Source organism: Vombatus ursinus, unplaced genomic scaffold (genome assembly GCF_900497805.2).
Source record: "Vombatus ursinus unplaced genomic scaffold, bare-nosed wombat genome assembly UNPS02012515.1, whole genome shotgun sequence".
NCBI lineage: Eukaryota > Metazoa > Chordata > Mammalia > Diprotodontia > Vombatidae > Vombatus > Vombatus ursinus.
Genome location: NW_020952293.1, coordinates 1759764 through 1775846, shown reverse-complemented (window position 1 = coordinate 1775846; position 16083 = coordinate 1759764). Strand labels below are relative to the sequence as shown.

Genomic DNA, 16083 nt, shown 5'->3' with positions numbered 1-16083 from the left:
GAAGGAAGGAAGGAAGGAAGGAAGGAAGGAAGGAAGGAAGGAAGGAAAGGAAAGGAAAGAAAAGGAGGAAGGAAGAAAGAAAAGAAACAACCCCTAAACTCATTCCTCTCCCAAATTTTCCTTCTCCATAGAGGACGCCATTTTCCTTCTAATCATCCAGCTTCACTAGCTCAGAGTCATCCTCAGCTCCTTGCTCTTCCCTCCTCCAGGTAACAAATCAGTTTACAAAGCTCGTTGATCCCAGGCCCATGGATCTTTGCAATCCATCCTCTTCTCTCTAGGCATATAGTCACCACCATCATGCTGATCACCCCTTGCTTACACTTCTACAATAACCTCACTGGTCTCTCTTCCTTAATGTCTCCTCACTCCAAGCCATGTTCCATGGGGTTGCCAAAGCAATAGTTGTAAAGCACAGAACTGACTGTGTAGCTTCCCCACTAAATCAACTCCTGTGGCACCCTGTTACCTGTAGGGTAAAACATCATTCAGCTCCTCCGTCTGGCATGTAAAACCCTCCACAGTTTGTTCAATTCCACCTTCCAGGCTCATTATGCATCGCTTCCCTTCATGCACTCCACAGTCCCACCAAACTGGCCTTCCTGCTGCTCCTCCCATACAACCCTCCATATCCTGTCTCATGCCTTTCTTCAGGATATCTCCCCATATGTGAAGAAACTCACTCCCTCTGCCTTTTAGAATGACTAGTTTTCTTCAAAGCTCAGCTCAAACATAGTCTTCTACATAGGCCTTTCCCAATTTCCTCAGATATTCATGCCCCAGTTATTGTGTGTGTGTGTGTGTGTATGTGTGTGTTTCTATATGTACAGGTTGTCTCCTCCAGAGAAAAAAAAAAGTAAGCTTCTTAAGGGCACTTCTACCCTACTCCCTCAGCACTTAGTTAAATGTTTGTTTATTGATTGATTTATTGATTGAACCTGCATTATTTTCCCTCTACTTATCCCCACCTCCTCTTCACCCCTCCCTGACCGGATTCTGCCTTACAAATTGTCACTTACTTGCCAAGTTGGTATTATTGCAAAATCTCTTTACACTGGGCAGCAAGAATGATAATTTAGTCAGCTTTGGAGATATATCTTACCTTTAGGGAACAGAAATATTGCCAGTTTCTTATCTTCAGAGAACAGTTTTTATTGCAGCTTTGAGCTACAAATTCTTCAGAATAGAAGAAAAAGAAAGGCCCAGAGCACTCTCTCTCTCTTTCTCGTCTCCTCTCTCACCCCTCCCTCTCTCTCTTGCTCTATCTCTTCTCTCTCTTTCCTTCTCTCATCCTCTCTCTCTTCTCTCGTCTCTCTCTTTCCTTCTCTCCTTTCTCTCTCATCCTCTCTTTCCTCTCTCCTCTCTCCTCCCTCTTCTCTCTCCTCTCTTTTCTCTCCTCTCTCTCTTCTCTCTCTCCTCTCTTCTCTCTCTTTCCTTCTCTCATCCTCTCTCTCTCTCCTCTCTTCTCTCTCTTTTCTCTTCTATCTTTCCATCATTCATCCTTTCTATCATCCTCTCTCCTCTCTCTCTCTGTCTCTCTCTCTGTCTCTCTCTCTGCTTCTATCTCTCTCTCTTGTCTCTTCTCTCTCCTCTCTCCTCTCTCTTCTCTCTCTTTCCTTTCATCCTCTTTCTCATCCTCTCTACTCTTTCTCTCATCCTCTCTCCTCTCTCTTTCTCTCTTTCTCTCTCTCTCTCTCTCTGTCTCTCTGTCTCTGTATCTAAATACTAAATACTTATCAGGATTATGAATGTTTTCTTCAGGATAATTTGTAATTGCTCTAATTCAGGGAGAAAGACTTGCCCACTGAGCCACATTTAAAATGAGAGATTTTACTAAGACTCAAGTGTTCCTTGCTTGGCCCTCCAGTATCTTTGTTACCTCAATATTCTGCCTTGCACATAGTAGGCACAGAATGCCTGGGTATGGAGGTAAATTATCCCTCGCTGAATAGCACCAGAGATCAGAGTCTTTTGAGAGCAGACTATGGCTTTAACTTTAGGACATTTGGAATGTAAATTCTTTATGAAAGGGGCCATGTCCACTATTCACATTACCTATTTATAAGAGAGGGGGTCAATTCATTCAACTAATCACCCCACCTCACCTAAACTATCTACTTTAATTATGAGAACATAGCTATTTAATTAATCGGATCAGGTTTTGGACTTCCCATGGGTACCTTAGGAGGGTCTCCAGAATGGCTGATGGCAAGATAAACTTCAGGAGCTGAGAACAAACTAGACACACTGGGAAAGGCAACTTCAGATTCTAGAAGGAGCCTAGGTAAAAAAAGCTCCTTTGTGCCAAATAGGAGCTTGGTGAGGACTCCAGGAAGGGGAGAAAGAGACATCCAGGAACTGGGAGCTATGAGTTGCCACATATACTCCTTTTCCCTGAATCATGTAGCTATGCGAGAGTGTGCCCCAGGTATTGGGGTGGGGGTGGGAAGGTGGGAAGGCATTTGTATCAATTGTTCAGTAAATACCCATTTCTAAAAAGCTCATTAAGCCCATCAGGCATTAGATATCAACTGATAATCAATGGAGGGGAATATGCTGAGCTTTAGTATTAGAAAACTAACCCGAAACCTTCAGGTTACCCTTAGAACTCCAGGGGAGAAGTGACCAATCACCCTCCAGGGATTTTGCCAGACAGCGCATCGGGCTTTGGGAGAGTATCCCCAGAGCCTGTGTTACACAACGTAACAGTACAATTATTTTGGAAGCACCATTAGACTCTACCATTAATAAAATGACTGATATACTACAGACAAGTACACATCTTCACAAATTAATTTTCAGTGCTACTGTAATACCTGTGGCAGGGAAGGAGACATAGTACAATGGAAAGAGCCCTGGGTTTGGAAGCAGAGAAGAGGATCTGTATTAAAGTCCTGTCTCTTCTGCTTATTAGCTGCGTGCCCTTGCGGGAGTCACTTAATTGCTTCGAGATTTTCCTCATCTAAAACGAGGCAGTTGGACTAGATGACCCTAAAGTAACTTCTTGCTCCAAATTTATGACCTTTGTAATTTTTCATATTGTCTAATGTCATTTTGCTTTTCTTGCATTTATGACCTTTTCTTATCAACTCCTTGGGGGCATGAATTATGTCTAGAGGCCCCTACAACAGAGTCTTGTTTATAGGAATTAGTCACGAAATATTTGTGTATTTGATTTGCATGTAACTAACAAAAACATTCACAAGGAAGTCAACTACTCAGGTCAATGATTCGATCTGGGTCTCAGTTTCCTCTCCTTTCCAATGAAGAGGTTGGACCAAATAATCTTGGAGGTCCCTTCCAACTCTATGATGAAACTGTAAATGGGCACACACACACATGCACACATGTACACACACAGGCACACACACACACACACACACACACACACACACACACACACACCCCCTCACCTCTCACAGCACTCAGTCACTTAGAGATAACCTCTCCTTCCCCCCAAGCCAAAGAGAGGGTTTATTTACAGTCATCTAGTAGAAGTAGAGATGAAACTAAAACTTTAATCCTACTCACTCACCCCACGAGTATTTTTTATTGATAACTGACCCTTGTGTTAGCTAGTGGGCAACATTATTTTTGGCCAATTAGTGTTGTTTCTTTCCAGTGGCTGCTTCATTAAGAAGGCTCTAGGGAATTCAACAAAGGAATTGAAATCACATGAAAAACGGCTTAGCTCTTTCCTTGCCCACCCTGTTATTCTAATGGCTCCAGTCTATGGATGGATGATAAGCTGTATTTCTCTGGTCCAAAGAAAAGTATCTTGAATATCGATCACACTTTCAGGGTAGCCAAGAGAGAAGATTGTAAATAGATCATGGAATAAACAGCAAGGCGATTTATAACTGTCAGATCCCAAGCTTTCCCCATCTGTTAGCTTGACTACTTTACATTAAAAAGTATATATTTACATATTGAAGTGTGTTGTAATAAAAGAGTGGGCCAAAAGGTTTTCTTCTGCCCCACTAATTATTTCCAAGTGTTGGCCCCTAAGAATGATGAGTGAGTGATATCCATCCCTGTATTAATAATTTCGTCTGCATTCCGGTGGCGTATCCTACACTGCAACTTGCCAACAGAATTTAACCTATCAGGATTTCAAACTCCATTTTACAAAAGCAAGAATATCAATTAAGTAGGGGAAGGATAGTAAGAGGAACCAAACCACAGCAGGAAGGATTAAGTTGGTGGCAAGGAAGCATTTAGAGAATGTATCTTATCCGGAGGTCTTTAAAAATACTGTGGTTTCAGTGGGGTCCTGCCCGGAGGCAGGGGGATGCACTAGATGACCCTTTGAAGTCTCTCCCAGGTCTGTGACTGTGGTTGGTGTCAGCCTGGTTAGAGGACTTGGACTGAAGTCTGTGCTTGAGGTCACCTCAACCGCTTACTAGCTGGGGACTGTGGGCAAGGCATTGGCTCCCCCATCTGCAGAGTGGGATGGTAATACTTGTGATACTTACCTCACCTTAAGTCTAGTAAACCTTGAAGTGCCATCGAAGTAAGTGTCACAGGCATTATTGTACTTGGCTTTGAAAAGTCCATTCCAAGGGTCTCTCAGATGTTCACTAACTTATATATCAGCGTGCAAAAAATCTAGCTGAAAGCATGTGATTTAGTGTCTAAGACGTGGACATTCCTCAAGGGCAGACACCATGTTTTTACTGGGCTTGTGTATCTCCCTGTCCCTACAATAGTGCTAGGCACATTTAGTGGTGGTGGTGATGATAATGGCTAACATCTATAGAACACTTACTACGTGCTAAGTGCTTTACAATTATCATCTCATTTGGTCCTCACAACAACCCTGAGAGGTGGATGCTATTATTATCCTCAGTTTACAGATGAGGAAAATGAGGCAAACAGAGGTAAAGTGACTTGCCCAAGGTCACATAGCTAGTAAGTGTCTGTGGTCAAATTTGAACTCAGGTCTTCATGACTCTAGACCCAAAGCTCTACCCACTGCTCAAACTAGATGTCCCTGAAGATTATTGTTATTATTAATTTAATTAATAATTAATGACATTAATTAATAGTATTAATAATGCTAGCTAGCATTGCTATATTACTCTAAGATTTGCATGTTCCTTTCTTATTAATTGATGACCAATTGGTTGATAGAGCCAGGAGCTAAGAGATCACTAATGCTAATCCCTAGGCCTGAAATGCACTGCTCTTTATCTCTTCTGATGGACCTCCCACCTCCCCTTCAAGGCTCTGCTCAGAAAGATCTATTTGCTCCCACGTATTAATACGATCTCTTCTTCCTCTGGAGTTATCTTTATGGCAGCTCTTCCTGTAGTTATTTGTCTATGTCTTAGCTCTGTTTCTGTATTATGGACTCCTTTAGTACAGAGACTACGGTAGTTAGCTGGTATGGTTCACAGAGCACTGGAAGTCAGGAAGACCTGACTTCAAATCCTGCCTCATATCCTTACCAGCATGGTGAACCTGGGAGAGTCCCTTAACCTCTCTGTGCCTCAGTTTCCTCATCTATGAAATGGGAATAACAATAGCACCTAGCTCCCAGGTTTGTTATGAGGCTCTCAAATGAGATAATGAATGCTAAGTTCTCTGAAAACTTCAAAGCGCTACATAGCTGTCATCTATTATTATTATTCATTACCACATCCACTTCTTTCCCCCCCCACACACCCACGAGCCTTACCATAGCATTCTATCTACTATGCTACGCCGCCCCTCACTGGAGACATGGATTGATAGTATCCATTAATGGCAGAATCGCGGGGCTAGAAGGATCCTCGAGAAGTCATATGGTCCATTCTCTAGCCAGCACTCGAAAAATGCTCAATATAACTGGGTTCTCTCTGTTGCCAGCTTTGTCCAGACCCTCCTCATCTCACACCTAGACCAGTGCTCCAGCTTGCTAACTGATCTCCCAGCTTTTCCATGGGAGCATGGAAAGAGTCCTGGGCTTGGAGTCAGAATGGATGTGGGTTCAATGCCCACGTCTGACAAAGGCTGTGGGACTCCAGGCAAATTCCGAGCCTCAGTTTCCTCATCTGTGATATGGAGATAATAAAACCTCACAGGGCTGCTGAGGGGATCAAATTAAAAAAGGTGTGTAAAATTCTACATCACCTTAGAATGTTCTGTAAATGCCAGCTATCATTTAAAATATATACATACGTGTGTGTGTGTGTATGTATATGTGTGTGTGAATGTATCTTCAGGGAAGTTACCCTGGCCCTCAAAGGCAATGCCAGCAGAGCACAAAATCTCAGAGGACCTCCCAGGGTAGGAAGGGCATTAAGTGCAGGGCCAGTGAGGGATGGATTGTGTCTACAAGTGCTAACCCAAACAAGTCAGGCTCATTGCTAGGTTGGCCTCACAGTGAAGAATATTTTGATCACAAAAGGCCATCTACGTAGGCAGCTCAGTGATACAGAGGATAGAATGCAGGGCTGTGAACCAGAAAGACCTGAGTGTTAATCCTGCCTCAGACACTTAATAGTTTTATGACCTTGGGCAAGCCACTTAAAGGCTCTGTGCATCAGTTTCCTCACCTGTAAAATGGGAATATTAACTCCCTCGTAGGGTTGTTGTGAGGATTAAATATGTTAACACATGAAAAATACTCTGCAAACCTAAAGCACTCTATAAAAGATGGGTATGAGAGGTGAGGGGTGGGCATTGTAGGTTTCTATGCAAGGGAAGATTGGTCTATCAGTGATATGGTGGATGAATTAGAGTGAGTAAGAAGGTGCTCCCTAGTGATCCAAGACCAGGAAAGTTTTACCAACACCTCTTAACCTAATATTAAGGAATCACTGAGTCTCTGAAGCAAGAAGCAGTGGTCACATATGAACTCAGGTCCTCCTGATTAGGCCCAAAGCTCTATCCACTGCACCACCTAGCTGCCCCTCGATATTATTATTATTATTAGGAGTAGTATTAACAATAACAGATAATATTAATAATAATGAGATAACTTATTGACTTAAGTTACAGAATTACATGGAATTTACCAAGTAAATGCTATGCAATTACTTTATAAACAAAAGGACTTCCTTGCCAGGTGAATTTCAAAATGCTCCAGTGAAGTCAAGAGAGAGTGTCATTTAGATAGAAAATGATCCTATTCAGCACATCTGAGCTCTATGGGATCACTGCAGCAGGACTCAGGCTTCCAAATGAAATGACTGATACAAGTAATTGGTTGTAACACAATTGAAGCTGAGTGCTGTGAAATCATAATGGCTGAGGTTGGCTGCAGAGAAGAAGCATGAGGATGCTCCTCTCCCAACTCCTTTGCAAGGGCCAAGGTGGGGAAAGGTTTGGAATGTTGCATATGATAATGTCAGTCTTTCTTGATGTGGTTGGTTTTGATGAATTTTTTTCTTCTTCCTCTTTTTGTATTCTTTGTTATTAAGGGAAGACTAATGGGGGTGGGGGCACATGAAGAAATATAAGTGATGTGAAAACAAAAGATAGAAGATAAAATCCATTAAAAATACAAATATGAAGGTAAAATAATAGTAATCAGTCATATACTATTTGAATATTGACAGAGGGTGGTGAAATATTCCAGAATACAGTTAATTGTAGTATCCTCAGGAAGCTGTGGGCCAGAAGAATGTACCAGAATCAGAAGGTGAGTCAGTAAACTATTATGGGCCTTAGCATTGTGCCAGGCACAGTGTTGAGTGCCGGGAATGCAAAGAGAGGTCCGTGCTCCCAAAGACCTCACTATCTAATGAGGGAGACAACCGCAAATATAGACAGGATAAACTGGAGAAAAACAACAGAAGAACAACACTGGAATTAAGAGGAGATCAGGAGAGGCTTCCTGTACAAGGTGAAATTTTTAGGAAGGAACCAGAGGAGCCAGGAATGGGGAGATGAGGAGGGAGAGTGTCCCAGCCACAGAGCTGAGAGATGGTGCCGTTTGATGTACATAAAACATGGACACCTTTCAACTCTACTGCAGAACGCCAAACCCCACAGGGGTTTCTAGACCCCTAGAAAGATTATAGATTCAGATGAGTCATGTGGGGAACTGGGTCATTGGATAAGATCCACTTTAGCTGCACTTTTAAAATATACTAGGGATTACAACTCGTCAGGTAGGCAGTACCTCGATAAATCAAGGATCCCTCCTAGTCCATTATAATCTCTTGGCGGTTAGTGAGGGATTGGAACCATCCCACATACCTAAGGGTTTTTCAAATGAGAAACCAGTCTAGACTCAGAGAGGACCCCTCAGGTGTAAGCCGGGTCCCTTGCCTCTTAAACAGAACGTACTTTTTTACAGTATTCAACGCCATGGAGAAGAGAGACATTCTATTTCTGCGCATCCTGGGATATACAATTTTCGTACAGTTTTCATAGAATCTTAGAGTTATGAGACGATCAATGACCATCTAGGCCACTCCAAGTCTGAACAAAAATCTCCTCTACAACAAACCCAACAAATGGTCGCCTGACCTTGCCTTGAAGACCTCCAAGGACAGAGGAACCCAGTGCCTCCAGAAGTAGCCCCCTGCCCTTTTGTATAGCTCTAAATGTGGGAAGTTTTCCCTGAAATAAAACTTGAATGTGTCCCTGCACCTTCTACCAATTAATGGCTCCTGGTTCTTCCCTCTGGTGCCAAGCAGGATGAATCCAATCCTTCCACCTCAGGGCTCCACAAATATTCAACAGGAGTGATTATGTCTTCCCTAAGTTTTCTCTTATTCAGCACAAAGATCCTTAAGTAATTTGGCCAATCAGCATATGGCATAAAGTCTAGACCTTGCTGCATCCTGATTGCCTTCCTCTGAAAGTGCTCCAGATTGTCAATGTCTTTCCCCAAAAATGGCACCCAAAAGAGGGCACAATGCTACAGCTAAATGTTTGACCCAGTCAGAAGACAAGAACACTCTCACCCTCATGGTCTTCCATATCTTGCCTCTCACCACAGCCCAGGATTGCATATTTTCTTGGCTGAATATCACACTATAGCTTCATATGAGACACACAGTACACCATAACCCCCCGATCTTTGTCAGATTTTAGACCTTGAAGGAACTCGAACAATACCGTGCAAATGCTGTAAGTGCTTTTCTTACAGAAATAACCATGACACTGTTACAGGAACAAAGACTGAAAATCAGCTCATTATGGTAAAGGATGGAGGTGAGCCACATTACCCCCGAGTCTGAGCCTTTTGATCCTTTAGTTTTCATATGAAATCTCCCCTCCCCACTCTCCATCTGGTTGGAACCTTCTGTTCTGTACCTGAAATGTCACAGTAAATTGTTTGCTGATAGAGCCTGGCTTCTCGAGGGTTAAAGTTCACACCAATTTGAGCTGTTGAATTGGGCCAAACATCTCCTTCCTGGAAAAAGAAAAAGAAATCACTGGACAATCAAAGGAAGACACAACTTTGAAATGTGCTCCATGTTATGATCCCTTGAAATATGAGAAGGGAATTTTTTAAGTAAAGAAAAGGAGGCACAATTTTACCCAGACAAAATACAGCCTAGCCTATTATGGAGAGTGCTGTGTAGCAGAGTAATCATCTATAATTGGCTGCCTCAAGTGGTGGCACAAATTAAAAACATAATTTCAAAAGGGCTTAAGTAAGTTCAGGAAACCAAGATGTTTGAGACACATTCCTAAACCTGGAGATTGATGTCAAGGATTATTATTCTTTGCTGCAGCACATTCCTTCTTTCCCTTGGTGCTACCATCTGACACAGAATTGTTGTTTGTCCTTCGTTCTTGAAGAGGACCAATAGCAGCAGGAGGGTGATGTCTTGACTTGCAAGTGAACTGGATTTAAGTGAGGCAGGGCTGTGCAAAGTCACAGGTCTCACTCTGTCCTCCAACGTCATCTGAGTCCAGTGGCAAGACATAGGTCAGGAGACTGGAGATGACCCCAGATGCAGTGGGAGACCTCGGCCTTTTAAAGATAAGGTCTTTCCCAGGTCTCAGTCACCCATTCAGTGATTTAAGGCTAGGTAAGAAGTGAGGCAAAAGATGGCCTAGTTTGCCTACTCAATAAAAAAAAAAAAGAAAATCAAACTAGGAGAGAAGACCCTCACAGTTTCTGTCCAGAACAAAAACAAATTGCCATTTATACTCACTCTGAGCCATCAAAACCCAATGACTAAGTGAGCCTTGGGCTATGACTTATTATTGACCAATCAGTGAAAACCAGAGTGATTTGGGTTTGAGGCATGGTCAAGTAGCTCCATTTGAATCCCGGTGGGTTTTATCAAAGCCTGATTTTCCAGAGTTCAATTTCAAGAAATCATAAATGAAACTACATGGGACAAAAGAGTTAATTGTCCCAGTTTTTTCTTAAATGATAGAATAAATAAATAGGGAAAAGAAAAAAACACCAAATACTGGCCTGGCTGGACCAGGGACCTGTATGGTAAGCCTTCTGTTCCCACAGCCAATTAAGGGGATTAAAGTAAAAGTCTGAAGTGTGAACTGGTCTAGCTATTAAAATTCACATTCTAATATGATTCTAATTTATATTAAAAATAACAATTTAGGAAGACTGGAATCTCTTCCTTTCGGTATCTTAAATTCATGTCATTCAGTCAGTCAATAAACATTTATTAAGAATTTTTACAGGAATTGTATTACACTGGGAATACAAGAGGCAGAAGACAGTCCCTGCCCTCAAGGAGCTCATAGTCTAACGGGGGAGAAAACAAGCAAACATATATGTATAAACAAGCCATATACAGAATAAATAGGGAATCATTAAGAGAGGGAAGGCACCAGAATTAAGAGGGATTGGGAAAGGCTTCCTGTAGGAGGTGGCATTTTAGTTGAGACTTAAAGGAACTGAGGAGGTAGACTAAGTAAGGAGAATCTTCCAGGCATGGAGGACAGCCAGCGAAAATGCCTGGAGACCAAAAAAAAAATGGAGTGTCTTCTTCGTGGAATAGCCAGGAAGCCAGTGTCACTGAATGAAAAAGTTCATGTGGGAGAGTCAGGAGTAAGACTAGAAAGGTAGGAAGGAGCTTTATGAAGGGCTTTGAATGCCAAAGGACTTTGTGTTTGAGCCGAGAGGTGATTTGGAGCCCCTGGAGTTTACTGAATTGGGGGTTGGGGTGATGTGACCAGGTGGGATCTGTATTTTAGGAATAACACTTTGGTGACAGAATGGAGGATGGATTGGAATGGAGTGAGAATTGAGGCAGGCAGATCCACCAGCAGCCCTTGCAATAATCCAGGTGTGAAGTGATAAGGAGGGTCTGTCCTAGGGTGGGGGTGGTGTCAGAGGAGAGAAGGGGGCACATTCAAGAGATATGGCAAAGGTGAAGTTAACAGGACTTGGCAACAAACTGGATATGGGGAGTGAGAAGTAGTGAGGAGTCTAGGATGTCTCCTAGGTTGTGAGTCTCGGGGACGGGGAGGATGGTGTTTGCCCTCAACAGTAATAGGACAATTAGGTTTAAGGGGAAATATGTGTTCAGTTTTGGGCATAGTGAGTTTAAGATGTCTTTTGGACATCTAGTCTGAGATGTCTGAAAGACAGTTGGAGATGTGAGATAGATAGATTGTCAACATGGAGATGGTAAATAAATCCATGGAAGCCTGTAAAACCACCAAGTTAAGAAGTATAGAGGGAGGAGGGAAGAAGGTACAGGACAGAGATCTGTGGGACACCTTTGGCTAAAGGATATGGACTGCCTAGCATCTAGCAGGCACTTGGTAAATTTTCATTGATTGATTGAGGAGGGGTCTGATAGGCAGAAGAACCAGGAGAGAGTGGTGCCCTGAAAATCTAGAAAGAAGACAGTATAAAGGTCAACAGTGTCAAAGGCTGCAGAAAGGTCAAGGAGAATGAGGATTGAGAAAGGCCATTGGATTTGACAACTAAGAGACCACTGATAACTTTGGAAACAACAGTTTTGGTGGAAGGATGAGGTCAAAAGCCAGATTGTAAGGGTTAAGAAGGCAGTGAAAGGAGAGAAAGTGGAGACTTTTTGAAGGAATTTTGCCACAAAAGGCAGAAGAGATATAGGACAATAGTTAGTGAGGATGGAAGGATCAAGTGGGGGGTTGAGGCTGGGAGAGAGATGGGCATGTCTGGAATCATTTTCAACTCCTTCTGTTCCCTACAACACAGTTAGGTGGCAAATGGATACACACAGACCTAAATTCAAATCCAGCCTCAGGCACTTCCCAGATGTGGGACCCTGGGCAAGTCACTTAATGTCTGTCTGCCTCAGTGGGCTCATCTGTAACATAGAGATAATAACAGCACTGACCTCCCAGGGTGTTGTGACAATGGGGTAACATTTGTAAAAAGCGCCTAGCACAGTGCCTGGCATATAGTAGGTGCTCCATAACATGCTTGTTTCCTTCTCTTACCCAATCAGTTTTGAAATCGTGTTGATTCTGCCTCTAGAGCTTCTTTCCATTTGCCATCTCCTCCCCAGCACCTGAGTCCCTCATCAACTCTCACCTACACTATTGTCTTTACCTCCAATCTCTCAGCTCTCTAATTAATCTTTCACACAGCTGCCAAATAACTTTCCTAAGGCAGCAGTTTGACCAGTTGTTCTACTCATAAGCTTTCAGGGGCTCCCTGTTACCTAGCCTAAAAGAGACTCCTTAGTTTGGGCAGCAAGAAGGAGAATAGATCCTTCATAGCCTTTGATTTCCCTGTGATTCTTGTAAATGGGGCCAGATGATCACAAGTAATGAATACATCCTAAATCCGTAACACAGAAACACATTTCCACCAACCAAATGGAGAGCCCAGGAAGGACAACGTGATAAATAATGAGGCTCCAGGTTCAGACAGTCCCCAATGCATATTCTATTTCTAGTCTGGCTGGAAATGAACAAACTGCCAGAGTCGAGAGCAGAGAAGGGAACAAAGCAGCTTAAAATGCAGACATCGAAACAAGAGGAGGGAAAACAGAGAACCAGGAACCAGGTTTTATTTATGAACTTAATCAGCCTGAACAAGTACATTCTTCAGGCAATATTCTTATCGATTACGGAGGGAGCTGTTGGGATGCCAAGTCCTGGAACCAAGAGGATTTATGTGTGCCCCCTGCACTTAGAGTTCACAGTCTTTAACACAACTGTGGGACTGAGAGGGTCTCAACAACTCAGGGTGCGATCGGATCCCTTTCTCATCACATGGATTTGGGAGGCCTTCTCTTTTGGCTGACCAGTTTTGATGCCAAGACCATCTCTTATCAATTCATCTTTAAAGTATATTGACTGGTGTGAAAAATTGGAAGCATTAATGAATCACAGAATATTAGCTATGGTAGAAACCTCTCGAGTCACCTGACCATGAATCTCTTCCATATGTTTTTAAGTAGGCAGGCTAAAAACTGGTCTGTTCTCAAAAGAAGCTTATTTCTTGATTATGAGGCATGCAATGAATTTACTCTGATCCTAGGTTCACTTTATGCTTTGCCAACAATCCCAAGAGTATTTTTTTGGTGTCACAAAGTGCTTGCTGAGTGGGTGACAACTAGGCTGAGGGTCCAGAGACCTGGGTTCTAATCCCAGATCTGCTGCTTAATTAGTTGAATGACTTTGGGTAAATCAGTTCTCTTTGGGTCTCAGTTTATTAATCTGTAAAAAGAGGGAATTGAATGAAATGTTGTCTAAGGTTCCTTCTGGCTTTGGCTTCCTGTAATTTTAATATTTTGAATGGTTCCTTCTTTAATTGTTACATTGTAACCCAAATGATGGCAAATGCTTATTATAATTTAACACCTAATGAAACTCATATGAAATTTTATTCAGTGCCAATTGAACTTTAATGAATCTGTTACAGCAAATGTAAAACGGGGCATTGAAAGACTGTTTTCTATTTGAAAGTAAACATGTGGGACACAGTCCTGCTCCCCACCCACAGCCCAGGTCTTCCTGGCCCATTCTATTTAGAGCAGCTACACACAGACCCTACGAGAATCCAGGAAACCTCAGAACTGGCCATCGGTGGGTCCAGCTCATTTCTCCAAAACTGAAAGTCAGGAAGCCCCTCAAGGTGATGGAAAGAAGTACAAGAAAACGCGGATCCACTAAATCATACAGAGGAGGGAGAGTTTGAATCACAGCTGCAGCATCAATTTCTTCCCAGCTATGAACTCTATTGAGTGGGATGGGCTTCCATCCTCACTGATGAAAATGCTCTTTGCAAGGTCATTCATCTGATGCTTCCCTATAACCAAGTCTAAGGGTCCTCCGGCTTTCTTCTCCTCAGCCCCCTTGACTTCTTTACAACATAAGATAAGAGAATAAAATGATAAGAAAACCTCTCCTTCCTTAGCTCTGGTGATGTTACATCTTTCTGAGGAGTACCTCCTTGACTGGCTCATCTTCCTCCAACCTGACATCATGGAAAGGACACTGGAGTCTTGATACCTGGCCAAGAAACACGACTGTGCTACCTACTGCCTGTGTGATCTTGGGTGAGACATTCAACTGCTGTGGGCCTCAGTTTACCCATTGGTGAAATGGAAACATAGGACTAGGTGGTCTCCAAAGCCCATTTCAGCTCAGACTCTATGACTGTATCCCTCAACATGAGTTAAGTCAAGGTATTGTGCTAGGTGATCTCCTCGTCCTGCTCCCTTTCTCTCCTTGAGAATGCCATCCACTCTTGGGGCTTCAATAACCACCTCCATGATGTAGCTGATTCTCAGACTGTTATCTCTACCCCCAAGCTCTCCTGCCCAGAACTCGTAAGTTCTTTATATCTATTTGCCTGCTGGATAATTCCACGTATATGGCCTCCGGGCACCTCAAACTCAATATATCTAGGACTGAGTCGATCTTCCTCTAACTCTGTCCCTGTCTGCTAACTTATCTATTTCTACTAATGGCAACACTACCCTCCCAGTCTCCCAGGCTTGTTACTGACAGGTCATCATTGACTCCTTCCTTTCCCAACTCTCTGATCAATTTCCAAGCCTGTTGAAGCACCTCCCATTCTTCCAGGCCCAATTCAGATGCCATCTTCTCCAAGAAGCCTTCTCCAACTTCCTCCAGGTGAAAACAAATCTGTCCCTTCTCAATCTCATTTCTTAGCTACCTGGCACTTAGCTCTTGCTCCTCTGAATCACAGTTGTGGGTGGGTGGGTTGTGGGGAGAGGTGAGGAGTGTGTTGGTTTTTCTGTCCATTAGGCTCCAGATTGTATCACTCACTGTATCCTCCATACCTAACACAAAGCTTTGCCCATAGTAGGAGCTCTGTAAATGCTTGCTGAATTAAATTGGATTTTAAATGATGTGTGATGAGTATGACTGACTCCAGGGGCTGAGCAATTATAGTCCTGTTTTATTTGCAACAGAATGACTCCTATCTTCATGGTCAGACATTTGCTGCTTTTTTTTTTTCCTGGAGGCAGAAAAACCAAAAATCACAAAGGCACAAATAAGGGAAGCCTGCTCAGTTATATGTATAAATGGTGGGGGAGAGGCGAGTAAGGTATGAGATGCAGCACCTGGTCTTCAGATGTTTCGGCCAACAGCTATGCTGCCCTGCTGTTAAGCATTTCCCAGGACTGTTGCAATAACTTTGCCATTATAGATAACTCCAGCTTGGAAAATAACTGACCTGAGAACCACAGTCTGTGAATGGTCACCATAGTGATGACCAAAAATGGGTCCAGGAGGGAGAATGTCCACTGAACACGCTGCTCTTTTGCACTATCCGGGAGAATCTTACTTGTGCTAAACAAACAATCTGTGTTGTTAGAGACTGATTGAAGGCATGCCATGATTTCTTCTTAGAATAATGCCCCTGGACTTGGTGGACATCCTACCCACCCTTCCTTCAAGGCCTGGCTCTCACATCAGCTCCTTCAGGATGGAAATGATTATTCTTCCCCCTCTCCCTCTCCTTCTCTCTCTATCTCCATCTCTACCTCCTTCCCCTCTCCTCTCTCCCTTCCCCCCATCTCTTCTTCTTCCCATCTCTTTTTTGTCCTTTCCTCCCCTCCTCCTCCTCTCCCTCTGTCTTCCTCTCTCTCTCTCTCTCTCTCTCTCTCTCCCTCCCTCTCTCTCTCTCCCTCTGTCTCATTCTCTCCCTCCCTCTCTCTCTCTCCCTCTGTCTCATTCTCTCCCTCC

The 16083-nt window shown here is 43.1% G+C and overlaps 1 protein-coding gene across 1 annotated transcript in view; it reads right to left on the bottom strand.

Moving 5' to 3' along the window:
- HYDIN (HYDIN axonemal central pair apparatus protein) overlaps window positions 1-16083 on the bottom strand; it is a 470364-nt gene that overhangs the window by 286799 nt on the left and 167482 nt on the right. The window contains exon 10 of the mRNA XM_027857914.1: window positions 9253-9352. Within this exon, the coding sequence (XP_027713715.1) occupies window positions 9253-9352 (100 nt within the window). The remainder of the gene's footprint in view (window positions 1-9252; window positions 9353-16083) is intronic.